Consider the following 16,483-nt stretch of genomic DNA (forward strand, 5'->3'; position numbering starts at 1 on the left):
CATGTTGCAGAAAATAATAGCGCAGTAGACAATATAGAAAAGAGCCTGCATATCTTATACCTTACAGGTGAGGGTGGCACACTGAATCTACCAGAGGATATTGAGTCTCATATACATAAGAACACTATTCCTGATCTCATTCTGAATTAACAAACAGTCATCCAACATTTCCTTCCTAAATAATTACCAAGAGGTCTTATCATTTTAACCAACATAAAATTCCCCATAGTTCAAGACAGTCATAGCACTTTATAAAAGTGGTTTCATAAAAATATTTTTTATGCATTTCATACGTATGCAGAATAAACTACTTATACGCTTACTGTTAAATTAACAGTTAATGATATTCGGAGTCTGATGTACTAAAAGATTATCATTTATAATGTAAAATGCAACTATAGGTTCAGTGTTCACACTTAGCTTTATTACTATACTAGAAAACTTCTCTTTTTGTGATTATGTACTGTACACAGAGTTTGGTGTCATTTATATATAACATTTGTATGAGTAATCCTAACCATTCACCATATTAGAAATAACTGTACATAATTGTGTTTCTCTTTTTGATTTTTAAATCAATTCCACTGCACCAGCAAAGACACATTTTACTACACCCATACTCCTTCACAGCATCAGTAACCTAACATGTTTACCACTGCAACATCATTGAGTCTTGTTTATGTTACTCATGTGAAACTAGTCCACACTTTGTAAATATTTATCATTTGGGCTGCCATCAAGCAGTGAATGGTGTGATATAAAGTAATTTTCATTGAATTGAATAGCACTCACATACTGCACATCTGCAAATATACTGATTTTAAAATTCATAACAAAAACCCACAGGGATTTCATCACACAGGATCATGCAGTACGTAAATCTTCACATTTCCCATTTTAATAATTTTAAAACCTTTTCATAAATGTTTTTACAGAGGTCAAAAGAACTAAATATCTAGTAAATTATACCAAATAGTGAACAAAAAACTTCCTGTCTATCCTAGTGCAGCAACTAATAACCAATGCAAAATGAGGCCTCACAAGGAAACAACAAAACCTGTAACAACCATCTGAAGATGGATTTGTAAGAACTCTGAAATTGGTCATGATTTGATTCAAATACACCTATTTAAAATACGGCACTGGTTGATGTTTCAATTATAAACCTTATAACATGGAGAGTTTACACAGAGCCAACACAGGGCGGTGTTTTGTTGTGCTTGAAGAGCTGGAAATTTATACTGCCAAAAGAAAGAAACATGACAAGACTCTTTTAAAACATAATAAACTTTTTTGGATTGCTTATTTTAATATTATGATAATTTCTCCACACTTAACATGTCAGTTGGCCATAAATGGGCAATGGTTGGCACAGACTGTAGACTGTGACATGCATAAACACACTAGTTCCTCAGTCGTCCCTCAGCCCTCTACAGTATGTGGTGAACATTAGTGGCCACTCCATGTTTTGTCACACTGTTTTCTTGTATATCTTTTGTTCACATGTAGTAATACTTTATGCTAAAAGTTGTAGCTGTTTTTGTAACCAGATTCTTTTTGTCATTTTTATCATAGATTACACTATGGGGCCTGAGAATTTTTATTTTGAAACAAATGCAAGTCTTTCAAGTTGTGTTTCAGCAAACAGAAGATTCAAATAATACAAATTACATGTCTTTGTCAATTTTCACATTTTCTGTCTTATGAATGTATAAACACATACGAAAAGATAAAATGTACAATTTACTGTGAGGTTGTCTCCTACATTTGTATTTTTACTTTTACCTTATAACACATCATACATCCTGAAATGCATTAGAGTAACCTATTTTTGATTTTAATAATGACCCTTAATGTTGGAAGAATTATTTTTTCTACACTGTATCAAATGTGCACTTGTCACATAACTGGCTATGTAACCTTCCCAATAGCACCCTCTGTATTTTTTTGAAGTAGTTTTATGTTACACGTTGACAATGTGCACATCGCAACACTAGGAATCATCAAGTTCATGATGTTTCAATATCATTTGTAGTACCATTGCCAGTATTTTGTATTCGAAGTGTCTTATAGCCTTCATATTGTTGATAAATAACATTTTTATTACTATATAAAGACAATATTTATATTTTTTAATATAAAAAGCAAGCAGTCCTGTCTTTATATACAAAAATTTTGTTTATTGGTTGTCAGCATTATTTATAGTGTAACTTTTTAAACACGTTTCAGCTCATTTTTGCTAGATGGTAGGAAATAAGGTAGTTTATAACAAATGCAGAAATGCATTACTGAGTCAGTACTAATATACCGACTTATACCTGTGCAGTAGCACAATTACAAGCAGCTTGTTAAATGTGTTCCATTAGACTATTCAAGTAAACTAGAAACCTAATTTTTAACCCAAACATTTAGTAGGTGCAAAATCATATACTGCATAAAAACCTTTTCTTTATCAGGACTTCTGCACTCTTCGCTTCTCAATATACGCCATTCAGAGAATTTCTGGAGCCGGGTACATTTCAGGAGGCAAAACTGTATCCTTTAACTTTTTACCATCATTTATGAGTTACTAACAGTATTATTTGGTCAATCAAATCACTAACAGTAATTACAGAAAACTGTGACACAGTCCATTAGTCAAAATGGGGGAGGGGGGGGGGGGGGGGGATGAATAACAACTGCTAACCAGCATACTTAGTGACAAATGTACAGTACAGTCAATAAAATTCTTCTGGGTTTGAGGCCGCATTGTCATCTGTAAAATTCCGAGGTTTCGGCGACTGTTGCAAGGCGCCTTCCCAGGGTGTATTGCTAACTGCTACATTTACATTAAATGTACAGTAATCCATCATACTGACGAATCCATTTTCAAGAAACCCCACATCTAACAAATATTTCCCCTGATCCTGATAAAACTCATTTTTAAGAAGAAATTCACTTCTGAGGTATAAATATGAAACAAATTGGAAATTAAAGATAATTTTTGGTGAAATTGCAAAGATGTCCATGGGTTTGTAGCAGTTACTTTCAATTCTGAACAGGTTAAAAGGCAATAATTTGCAACTGATTCTTTTGATCGATAGGTAGATATAGTTTTTCGGTCAGTAGGTAGATATAGTCAATAAACTTTACCTATATTCTGTCCAGTTCACTTAGAAACTGATAGTTTCTAATAAATTCAAACTTCATTCAGAGAAAATCTTTCAAAATGGCCAAGATTTTTCCTTCAGCAAAAAAATTATAACTATGAGAAAATAGGTCCAATCCAAGATAGTAAGACATACAGATTGTAGGCAGTTCTGCAGCAATTTATGACCAAATTTGCATGCTACCAAGTGAGGTATGTTATGTGAGTAAACCTCACAGATATTGCCAGCAAATCCATTCGTATTAATTAATCACAATCTATTTATTTTATCCATTATGAAATGGTTGTTGAAATTTACAACTTTAAAACGAATGCTTTTGTTTTTAATATCAAAAGATTTGCTGCTACCAGTGCATTTTTTATTGCATTGTGAAGAATTAAATGTGATGTTCGCCATGTGTGAACTGCTAAATCATCTACAAAGATGATACTGATACACATTGTTATACATGTATTGTAAAGAACTTTTCCTTACATATTTATCAGTATTTGTAGGCAAAGAAAAATCTTCAATGGTACACCATTTTCATATAGTTTTATAACAGTGAAATTTCGAACATGATGCTGCAGTACGTCATATAGTGCAAAAATAATATTTCACTCAACATAAGGTGATAAAACACACACACACACACACACACTTGAAAATGGAAATTATTTCTGAAACATGTTGTCTGCAAGTAGACAAAAGTCATGACTGGTAGTAGCGAATATTCTGATGAAGAAGGTTTTGATGAAAAAGGAAACTATCATAACGTTTGATTGATTGTCATATTGTACACTTGCGATAGTTTTGTGTGATCACGAATGTGTGTGATCACGAATGTAAAATTAGAGAGATTCGAGCGCGCACAGAGGGTTTCTGGCAGTCGTTCTTCCCGTGAACCATACGCGACTGGAACAGGAAAGGGAGGTAATGACAGTGGCACGTAAAGTGCCCTCCACCACACACCGTTGGGTGGCTTGCGGAGTATAAATGCAGATGTAGATGTAGTGCGGTTGTAATTAATAAGCAAATAAAACATACTGCCTAGTAGAAAGTGGCAATTATTTTTTTACGTCCAAAGACAATCAAAATGTTATATGCTTAGACAAAGCAAAGAAATAAAATTTCGTATCCCCTTCTTTATGTGGAATCTAAAAAGTAATTAGGCTTCTTCAACCAACGAAAGCAAAGGTTCTGCTCCACTGAAAAGAAAAAAGATTTGTGACTTACCACTCAAAAATTTAGAGCCAGCCTCCTGAAATCTTTCCATGGAAAGAAGAGTTCAATAACTCTTATAGGCAGAAATGAGTTACAAGAGAAGATGCATGAAATCTTGCCAAAGATCAGGATTGAAGACTGAATGCATTGAGTGTCTTGCTGGATCAGTTCAAAGTATGTCCTATTTAAGTGGAGAATGTGATACTATGGAATATTGGAAGCACAATACTTTACAACTCCTGATAGAAGTGTTCACTGTCCAACAAAACTTTTCTGAGACTGATTTTATTCTTGGAATATAAACAATGGCAATGCAGTAATTACTATGGCAGCTTGAATCAACAGTTATGGGCAACAGCTATGCATTCGACCGTAGTGATCAGGCAGTGTTAAATGGTTCACATATGGCTGCAACGTGTCTTCGTTGTTGTCTCACAAACTGCAATGGAACAATGAACTGAACATACCTAAATCAAGAGTTCAAGACATTCTCCAGAATGTTTTGGAGAAAAGTGAGTGCAAAGTCTGTCTCGAACAAAAACAATTACGCCTGGACATTTGCTGTGGCTTGATAGAAATGAAAAAGTGTAGACAAAAAGCATCACAGGTGATGATACTTGCCATTATCAATACAAAACCCACCACAAAACAACAAAGTGCAGAATGGGTCTCTGATGATTCACCAAGACCAAAGAAGGAGCCAATGTGATGTGGAAGTTGATAAACATCCCAAAGAAGGATTTTTCTTACAGCTTCACATGGTTGTATGAATGTTCTGTGCACTGTACTCAAGTTTTGGGAGACTAAGTAGAACACCTGAAGTGTTGAAACCACCTTTGTAACTTGTAACTTCTCACTCTCTCTCTCTCTCTCTCTCTCTCTCTCTCTCTGTGTGTCTGTGTGTGTGTGTGTGTGTGTGTGTGTGTGTGTGTGTGTTTCGTTTTTTAAAAAAAAAAATCCAGTCTCAAAACTTTTTAGACTGACAGGGTATGGCTCCAAAAGCATTACACAAAATATATCAAAATGGCATTGAAATGATTCAAATTCACAGAAGCAAAGTGATAAAGAAGTTTATACTTCTCACTTGAAAAATTCAACTAATGAATAAAAAGCTTTCTCAAGTAAATAAGTCTTTATTTTGAAATAATGCCCCATTACTAAGTAGGCCTTCGATGTAGTTTGGCACTGAATTAAATATTTTAACACTGGAGTACTGAACACTTTTTTGCACCTATGTTAAATTTTTGAGATCATAACGGAGGTCAGCCTTCCTTCTTGTGTTGTGACCACACGTAACATTTCATCGGTTTTGTAGCGGCAGAATTAGTCTGTTAATATGCACTGCTTTTCAAACTGTTGAGTTCTTCTGCAATTGATGCATTTAGAAAGGCACTAATGTTTTTTTTTTCCCTTGATCTGTTTAGGTGCTTGCCATGGTTAGTAAACAGCTGTCTACTAAAACTGCATACATCTACAGCACAAGTATGGCTAAAAATTTTGAAGTCTTAACTAATTTATAGTTTGTTTGTGAGATGGTTTCATTTACTCAGGACTGTGGGATCAAGTGATGTCTCTTGCAGATGTCCACAAGTAATATCTTGGGGAGTGACGAAGCGCCTAGAATTTCTCTTTCAACATTTGTATTACATCATAACCTCCTCCGCAGGCTACATTGTTTGCACCTCCTATTAGTAACACATAGTCATTTTTAAGTTTCTGGGATTGAAGCCAATATGACTTCCTGGATTTTAGCACCAGGTTTCACTATTCCACACAACTCAACACTGCTAAAATTGCTTTTTTGCAATTTTGGCCATACCTATTCCATGCCTACCAGCAAACGATAGTACATGTTTTGTGGCAGATTTTTTTTTAACAGAATGCTTACTGTTACTGGAACTGTCACTTCCAGTTCCTGAAGGTTTAAGATTTGGCTTATGAAACTTAACTTTTTTATGACAACTTCCACTTTTTCACCCTTTAACACATGACTTAAGGTTAGGTTCTGTGCCGGACACTAGTATACTGCTATTTGAAGTAAGGACATCAAATTTGTTTAAATTCACAAACTTTTATTGTAGGTTACATTTTTTGCAACTGAGTTTCTGTGTTGCTTACTTTCTTCCATTCTGATGATTTATTGGCTCTATCTTGCAGCAGTTCAAGCATGTTGCAATTTTTTGTACTTTATTATGTCAGTGTGTCTTCTTAATCCATCAATTAGATACTGTAAATGTGAAATGCATTCACTAAATTTTGAAAATTCACTTTTGCACTTCTCACATGCTACCTTTTTGACAGCAATACTTTAATTCATTTTAGCAAACCTATACTCACTGCTATCTTTATTACCTGTCAAGGGGAAAGTCTGTCATGGAAGAAAAAAGGGACATAGAAAAATCGACTGTACTGTTGTTTGCTATAACTGGCGAAAGTGGGAGTTAATAACTAGAAAGTCTGAAACCTGGTGCATAAAACAAAATTACCTCTATTGATGCAGGAATTGTTTTAAGGTTACTTATGAGTTTAGATACTAAGACTGGAGCAGAGGAAGAAAGATTGTCCTTAATATTAGCAGTTGCCCTCCACATCCAATAGTAATATCATTTCTCTGGAAGTTTAAGATTGTATGTTTCCCACTAATTAAGCAAATTATGTGCACCTCTAGACCCAGCACACTGTGAAAGCAAAATGCAAAATGGCTGTTCAGCAATAGTCAATATCTTCATTCCTTGAGAGAAAGGCACAATGAAAGTGAATATTCTGTAGTCTATGCACATATTCAATGAAGACTGGAGTGCTCTGACCTAACAGACTGCATTTGTTTTGCAAATGCTGCCTGTGGCACAGCATTAACTGGTGTAGTAAACTATGATTTCCCTTAGATCTACATGAAGTCATCACAAATGTTTTAGCAAGTCAGACATCTCAGGATTGTTTCTTGTGAGGAAATCCTGACTTTCACATTCAACATAGATGTAAGTGAGCTGTGTGATAATCTTGTGAAGGAACAACGTGAAACAGTTGATGGGGTGGTGACAGTGGTTAGGATTATGAAGAAGAGAAATCATTTGCACCATGTTTACCTGTTGCTGCACAAAGACCTGATATAGTTGGGGGCTATTTTTCGTCAGTTCAGTCAGTTCTTACTGGCATCAACACAACTGGTGTAACAATTTCTGTCAGTATGATATTCTACAAGGAAGAAACATACTATTATTATCAAAAATGAGGTAGTGGGTCTGGACTTAAAGAATTTTACTTAATTTCCATTTATATCATATTTATCACACATCATTAGTTGAAAAAGAAAGAGAAAAGAAATGAAATGAAAAGAAAAAAGGCAAACTTAGTTGGTGCTAAGTACATATTAGTTTCAGACACATGCTAAACTTGTGACCAGAACATACTTACATAACCTAACATCGTTCCAATTCAGATTCTGGGTCACTCCTTCAGAGTATTTGAGCTAAACCACTATTTAATGAAAAACCACATTATTTAGGTCACCAAACATTTACTCAAAATGAGTTTCACTGCATTAAAGCAAGTTGACAAAATAATAGTAATTTATAGACAGAAGTTGATGCTGTGTGTATCATCCTTAGAATATGTGACAATAACATAGAACAGAGAAATATATTGCTTTTAGGCTTACAAAACCTGAGTTCAAGGGGTAGAAGGCAGGAGAGTAGGTTGGAGGGATTTGTTCAAGGTATGAAAATAAGCTCCTAAGAACAAAAAAGTATCTGTTTCAAAAGCTAAAGATGGAAGGAAAGAAAACTCAGTGACAATGAGTATCATAACTGCATAACTGAGTTCATTGACAGCCACTCTAGGAAGACAGTGCTAGGAATATGCTGTTGAGAAAAAGGGGAACAAGGAATGATTGCAATTTTCACAAATGATTAATAAATACTTTAAAACCTCACTTCAATCTGATCTGTATTTGGTAATTTGTTAGTTTTGCACTGAAGATATACTAACTTGCACACTTGTCTTATTCTACCACACACTAACCTGAGGAACTGCAAACTGGGGTTGTTGTGGTCGAAACCCCTGTGAGGCCAAATCTGGCGTGCTGTTGCTGCTTGGTCTGGTGCTGCTTGTTGGGTAAGGAGGTGGTGGTTTGTACAAATGCAGCATTTGAAGATTCTGAACCATCTGGCTCTCAACTGCATCCAGTTCTGGTGTACTAAAAACAGATTATTACACAACAGTATAAAGCACATATTCTTCAAAGGATCTTCAGAAAATCAATCAAATCTAAACTTTTACAAATTGGTGGTCTGAAGGGCTGCTCTAGAAGGTGGGGTGAGTCTTACACATCTTTTCCCAACAAAGGCAAATGTTGTCCCATAAAAGCAACAGCAGTGTTATGTTATCACAGAAAGAGAATGTGATGCAAATAATGTATACTATGGTACACTAAAAAGTGACATAGTAGCATGTGTTACACTACTAAATGTGTCACTGAATTAAATATCTAATAAACAGAAACACGGAAGTTGTGTCAGAGAGAGAGAGAGAGAGAGAGAGAGAGAGAGAGAGAGAGAGAGAGAGAGAGAGAATTGTCATACGATCATCATAAATTTCATAAAGGAAGGATCTTTTTTAAAAAGTAATATTTTAACAACATTTCTTTTACAAAGATAATTCCATGACTTTCTGTGACCAGTACTCGACAACCATCCCTTATGAGTAGGACTCGAGCCCTGAGTGTGCCATACAAACTTAATTATGTATACAGATGATGATGATGATAGTAATTTTGTGTGGCTCAATGGCATGGTGCAAGTCTTTCTATTGGGTGACATTTCAGTGACTTGTGTGTTCCTAATGTACCATAGTTATCCAACAGGGGAAAGTGGGCCTACAGTTTAACATGAAATCCAAACCACATGTTTTTTCTGGTGACTCCTCACAATGTTGAGAGGTGATGTCTAGCTTAAAACAAAGATGGAAAAATCTGTGGTAATACCGAGATTCGATACCACGATCTCTCGATTTCCAGGCAAGCATTTCACCACCAGGCCCAACATGTATATAGACAGTTGATCTACAGATTTTGTTGAGTGAGTTTGCAAGTAACAAAATAAGTGACGTATATGGCTGTATCTTTTGATTAAAGCGACTTAGAAGCTTAAATGTTTCACACTGCCAAGGGACTGTAGACCTTAATACTGACAAATTTCAACTTGATACCTCTACATATTCCTGAGAAATAAGGGGTCTTAACAGTCAGATAGACAACAAAGCAATCCTATAAGGGTTTTCACCATTGAGATAAAAAACACTAAGGGGGGGGGGGGGGGAGGAGGAATAAGTCAATATTTGTTACATGTGCACTTGCTTCCAAGAAATCCAAAGTTGTTTCTCAAACTAGTACGATCTTTTCTGTGCGAATTAACTTTTAAGTTACATTGCCTATTGCACTTCTCTCATTAAATTCACAAAGAAACTAACAAAGTGATCAGTACTTGCCTTTGGGAGGTCCAATTAAAGGCAGGTCCAATTCCCAGTATAGATAAGCACATGAAAAAAAATTAGATAGTTGCAGTCTTAGCTGTCAAAACCATAGCTTCCTTCTTCACGGAGAAAGAGAAACTGGTTGAACAAGTGGGAGAGGAGAGGTCTCTTAAGCAGCCATATATTCTATTGTGTTGCCAGTGGAAGACCCTCCAATAGCTCAGGGAAGTGAAAACTTCATGTAGCTGATACACTGTAGTTATGCAGGCAGCTGAAATGGTCCAATCACATAATCACCAAAATTCCTGCCCATCCATTTATGGACAACTGATAATAGATCACCTAGACAGCATGTGGACTTGTATCAACACAAATATGATGATTTCTGGTAAATTTTGCTTCCTTTATTTCTAGTAATCTTGATGAGGCACAGTGGGATCCGTGATATGTTGGTTCAGCAACCATTTGTAGAAAGTAACAATTGAAATCTGGGTTCAGCTCCTACACAGGTTGCACATTGCTGGGACACACTACTTGTTCAAGTACTGTTCTTTAAAGAGATTACTGTAACAACTCATGGAATACAGCTAATCTCTCAGCACTTATATTCAATTATTGTTCTACAGAATGCAGAACTGTCTGCTCTACTGCAATGATCCTGCAACATGTTGGATACCTAGCATTAACCATCAGAGATGCATAGCAACTGGTTTCCCTCAAATGACGAGTTACTGACACAAATATTAAATTCACTGGGCAAGAAAAAGTGTGGCATGTGTACAAGTAGTGGTAGCACTAGCAACAAACCTTAGTCACACCCTTCGACAAATCACCACCATATCATAAATTTCACGATTTATGTACTCTATCATCTTTCTGGCCTCTTTAAATCATGGCAGGTAACTCAATGAATCTCTAAAGTCTGTGCTTCTGATGAGTCAAAAGACAAGTGCACACAACTATCAGTATCATGCTATATGTTACCAACAAAGTGATCCAGGCATTTATGTTGTAATGGGATGCTTAGTTTCTTTTTTAATGTACAGTTCAATTATCATTTGTTGTGAACTATTACAAATCACCCTATATACAAAGAAAGCCATTACTTTCAGAAATGTAACACATCTTCTGATAACATTTTGCAGCTCCTAAGAGCCAACATTTAGAACTATTCAAACATGGTGTCTCCATAATACATATCACTTTAAGTTAAACTGTGTTCAGCAGGTTATATAAAATTTGGAACTTTAAGTATTGTTGTGGGGCCCAGGCTGACATCCCAGAAAAAGTTGTTCAACTGATGTTAATCTACATTCACAAAGTATTTCCCCCCATGTTTTTAATAATACTTAAAACAAGAGGAGAAGTACCAAATAAATTTCATCAAAACAGATATTTAATTAAGTGCCTGTGTGACCAACCAATTTTGAAAGAATAATAGAGTAATAAAGGAGACAATAAATTTCTAACTTTTTATCTATCTTTATGCACTTCTAAGGATATACTAATAGCTACAAAACCATACCAGTTACAAAAGTATACCACAATATTGTTTAAAGATTGAGCATTTTCCCTGACATGTGTAGTTGGCAGGGGAGGGGGAGTGACAAATTAGAGTTTCACCAGTTTCTAAATAATTTTCTTTAACTTACTGTGAAAGGAACACATATTCCTAAATTCTTCTCTTGCATATACTGGCAGTTTGTTAACAATTTTTTGGCCGGAGTATACCCTTTCATCAGAGCTTTTAAATTGATAGAAAACTGTCATGGAACTTATTCTAATAAGAGGGCTGTCTTTTCAAGATTTATTCTTCATCCAAGAAAACAGATTTTAAGGAATCTTCCAGTATACAAAAAAGGTGCAGTTCCTAACACTATACATAAAAATTAACACAGAAATCATTTTTTCTCATTAAAAGGAAAAAAATAAGAACACCTACCTATAGGTATGTAATACTGTTTGAGAACTGCGCTCAGGTCGTCCTTTTAAGTGTGTCTGAGGCTCCTCCCTCCGAGGATCAAGATATATCCTCTCAACTTGTGTTACATCTGGATACTGTTTATAATGGTACGAACTGATATTCTGGAACAACGTACATGGAAATATAAAAATTTTGCTACAAAGAGTGTTACTATGAAATAAGTTGTGGAGTTCTGATTGTGAAAATGAGGGAAAACTGTTATTTAGTTTGCAGCTGTGGGCTGTTCAGTACCTCAGTTACCACACTTTCGAAGTACAAAAAGCAAATGTACTTCAATATTATACCTGTTGAGTTTATAAGCTTGTTGATAACTAAGAAATCACAATTAACAAACAGGCACTGCAGATGAAATATTTTTGGGAAGAAATAAATAGTATATTTCTCCTCTTACAACTCTTTTATTTGTAAGCCAGTATATTAATGTATGAAGGTTCTGTCATTATATGTGGTGATGACTACATTAAAAAAATGAAAATCAGAATTACAACTGCCCTAATGTGTAGAATGGATCTCACAGACATGGGAAGGATAAAAGATCCTCTAAAGCTCTCTAATCTAAATGTTGTTGCAAGGACTTGAATTTATTTTTAGAAGTGCTAACTTGAAATTATAGTCTGACCAATTTGATACGAAATTTCAGTTTTCAAAACTAACTTGATATGATTACTATGTAAGTACATTCAACACAACAGTGACCAGTTCCCTCCACAATCATTACCAGCAGACACTGGCAGCTATCACATATATCTCAAATTATATGGGTGCACACAGGATTGCAACTGGTGCTCAGCACCTAAATCCACACATTATACATAAGTAAACCACAAAAAAACAGGAACATATTTCTTTACTAGCTGGCAGCAAACTGGAAAAAAAAGAAAAAAAAGAAAGCTGACAGAATCTTCTGCCAACAAATAATTTGGCATCATGACAACAAAGACAAATCTGGTTACGATAATGACCTAATTTTTATTTCATGTTCAGTCTTCAAAATCATGACTGCAACTGGTGAGTGGTTATGCATTGACCCTTCACAATTTCTTTCAACTACATGAACAGCTTTGACAGCTGGAATGTGGAGCAGCATACAATTCAGTTTTCAAAATAGTTTCCTCCAAACAACTTGAAAATTAAAGAGCCCTGTTCAACAAAGTGGAGGGAGGAGAAAGGAAAGGAAAGGAAAGGAACTGATGATATCAGCAGCATTGTGACTTTAGGTGGAATCAGCAATGATGAGTGAAAATGGATGCCAGGCCAGAACTCGAACCTGGGGTTTCTGCTTACTTGGCATTTGTGTTAACCACTGTGCCATCCAGACAACCAACCGACATTGTTACATTGTGTCACCTATATGTGAATAGGTGACACTAACCTAGCGTCTCCTGTATGCGGATAGGTGATGCTATATGGGAATGTGGGATGGCTGGGGAAACTGCCGAGACAGTCTGTGCATTTGCTATAAACCCTGTGTCCGGATGGTAAGCAGGAAATCCTGGGTTTGAGTTCTGGCCTGGGATACATTTTCACTCATCGTCGCTGATTCCGCAAATAGTCCCAATGCTGCTGATATCATTAGTTCCTTCACTTTCCTCCCCCCCCCCCCCCCCCCACCCCACCCGCCACCATCAGTTTACAAAAGAAATAGTCTTTTATCACTCATATTGCTTGGATTAAAGGAAAAACTATTCTTTAGATGAACAAAAGAATTCTTGTTTCAGGATTTCAAATACCCAGATCAAAGGAAAATTTTCATACATGCTACAATTAGTTTGAAATTATAATTTGTAGTACATTCACTCACATCTTGCATGTGGGACTGGTGAATTTCTGGTTGACTGCTGTAGAGTAAATTAATTTGACTGTTCGGCCTCATATTAACATTATTAGCTGCTTGTGATGAGCCTCTGTACTTTAGCTGCACTGCAGTTTCGTAGTCTGGAGCTGGTCGATATGAAGGTAGTAAAGCTCTGCAGGTGAAACAGTGGAGAAAATGTTAGAAAATGTTTCTCACACACAAAATCTACATTCAGTTTGCATCATCGATAGGGTACTAAATGGACCAACTACTGTGTAAAAATAAAATCTTTGATCATGGTTACAACACGCATTTACAATTTTTGTTTTGTAGTTTGAAATAAGGTACAAACTGCACTCACAATTAAATCTTATTTTCTACAGTAAATGAATTTCAAAAGACTTTTGATCTCAGATTATAGGTGGTAACATTACAAGATGTTGCTAATAACTTGTGAGACTCAGTGAAATTGACTAGGTCCTAATAGAATTTACAATTACTTAAGTCTACCATATCAATAAATGGCACACTTTACGTGTTGCAATAAATATTATAGTTTTATGGAGCGAATTTAGTACTGCCAGAAGTTTGTCAATTTCTACATTTGTGATACTAAATAAAAGTGAGATATCATGTGCCGGGGAGAGGGGGGGGGGGGGGGGGGGAGAAAGAAAGAGAGAAGGATCTCATAGGTGAGAACATAACAAAATAGGGAACAATCCATACTGCCGCAAAGTGGCACGCAGTTGTCACATGACTTCAGCTCTGCATTGGTGCTATGCCAATCGAGGTTAGATGCAATCGCAGCTCTGACAGACTGATAATTAGGGACCAGAAAAATTTGCAATTTTGCGATAAATGTGAAACAGATGTGAATTCTGCCCCAAAATGTGAAAATGCGATACTGCTTAATAGACTCTACCTCATAGTGAATTCTATCCAGATGAACTATTTTATCAGGGACAATTTGAAATAGCTATTTTCTACATAAAAATATAAAAAATGCAAACAAATTTCAGTTACTGGTGTTGTGCATCATCTGGTGAAGCCAAAACAGGAAAGATAATGTGCATAAGAACCTGTTTGTAAAATAGAAAGGGTACAGATGCAACGACATATCAAGGTGCTCAATGATCTGTTGGCATGCCATTTGTGGGCATTTGAATGGTCTCTTTATGATGATACATGCCATGTAATGCAATGTATTACTCAGCCGTGGGATCTAGCATTTTATAACACAGAGATGCACACGTTTGTTGGCTAAAGCTCAAAAGATGGTATAATGCAGACACTTTTAACATGCCAAATTAGTTGGCAGACATTTTGAGCTGTAGTCGCACTAAATACCACTAGAGGTCGAGCCTAAATTATGTCATTAACACTACTTTGCCAATCTCGACAAGCAGTTGCACAGTAGCCGACCCCAAATGCTTTGTGCTGTGCGTTACTTGTTTTCTTTTCTTATTTTGAAGTAAGTGAAGCGGCTTATCCTGGTTCATCACAGATTTCGATTATGACCCTTACAACACCAGGAGAAACCAGCAATCCCTGTGATAATGTGTCAGTTCTGCTGTAGACTGCTGCCCTGTGAAAGGTAGGTGGGGCTTCTTACTGCACATTGTTTCTCTCTCCTCTGGCACTCAAAATTCTAGTTTGTTTGCACTCGCGTCCATCTGCCACTACACAAGGTCTGTTCATAAAATTCCAGAACTTTGTCCACAAAATTTTTCCATGCTTACCGTTTACTTACTGTGCATAGTCTCCTTGATAATACTCTCCTCCACAATTGGTAAACCACTCCCAGTGCCCCAATGCTGTTTCCACTTCCAGAAGCAGTCTTGGTACACCTGTTGCTGCATCACACACAGCACCATATGCGAATTTTCTTTTATCTCCTCTGTTGTTGCAAACTTCTGTCCTTTTCAATGTGATTTCCAACTTTGGAAAATGAAAAAAAAATCCGCAGGAGCCTGGTCAGGAGAGTATGGAGATGAGGCAGCACAGTGATTTTGTTTTTAGTGTAATAGTCATGCACCAACAGGGATGAATGTGCAGATGCATTATTGTGATGCAAGAGCCATGAATTGTCTCGTCACATTTCAGGCCATTTCCTTCTCACATTTTCTCACAGACATCACAACACATCCTGATAGTACTATCGGTTATCAGTTTGTCCCTGTGGCATGAATTCATGATGAACTGAACCAATACCTTAAAGTCAAAGAAAACTATCAGCACGGTTTTGACATTTGCCCCGATCTAATGAGCTTTTCTTGGTCTTGGAGAACCTTCCCAGACCCATTGTGAAGACTGAACTTGGGGAACCTTTCCCGACACATTGTGAAGACTGAACCTTAGTCTCAACGTCATAACCGTAGACCCATATCTCATCACCAGTTATGATTCTCTTGAGGAACACCTGATTTTCATATGTGTGATTCAAAAGCTCTTCACAGATTGCGAGGTGAAGGTCTTTCTGGTCTTGACTCATGAGCCATGGGATGAACTTTGCAGCAACATGATGCATTCCAAGATGATGTGCCAGGATTTCATGACATGATCCAACTGAAAAGCTGAAATGTTACATTCTCTTGCAATCTCTCAGTCAGTCAGTCTTTGATTGGCACGCGCAATATTGTTGATGTTCCTGACACAAGCGTTACTGGTAGATACTGAAGGGCATCCAGAATGAGGGTTATCTTTAACTTCTGCTTGGCCATTTTTAAAATGTCTGAAGCATTCATAACACCAAGTACAGCTTAAGCATTCATAACCGTAGGCATCCTGCATCATTTGGTGTATCTCTGTAAAGGTTTTCTCAAGATTCAAGTAAAATTTAATGCAGACGCATTGCTCGTCTAGCTCTGCCATCTCAAAATTCAC

At 36.4% G+C, this 16,483-nt stretch overlaps 1 protein-coding gene across 1 annotated transcript in view; it reads right to left on the bottom strand.

The window, feature by feature from the left end:
* LOC126471484 (tyrosine-protein phosphatase non-receptor type 14) overlaps positions 1 to 16,483 on the bottom strand; it is a 172,879-nt gene that overhangs the window by 80,379 nt on the left and 76,017 nt on the right. The window contains exons 12-14 of the mRNA XM_050099691.1: positions 13,607 to 13,772; positions 11,764 to 11,906; positions 8,373 to 8,547 (exon numbers count right to left, since the gene is read on the bottom strand). Coding sequence (XP_049955648.1) covers positions 8,373 to 8,547; positions 11,764 to 11,906; positions 13,607 to 13,772 — 484 coding nt within the window. The remainder of the gene's footprint in view (positions 1 to 8,372; positions 8,548 to 11,763; positions 11,907 to 13,606; positions 13,773 to 16,483) is intronic.

Source organism: Schistocerca serialis, chromosome 3 (assembly GCF_023864345.2).
Source record: "Schistocerca serialis cubense isolate TAMUIC-IGC-003099 chromosome 3, iqSchSeri2.2, whole genome shotgun sequence".
In the NCBI taxonomy this organism is placed as follows: domain Eukaryota; kingdom Metazoa; phylum Arthropoda; class Insecta; order Orthoptera; family Acrididae; genus Schistocerca; species Schistocerca serialis.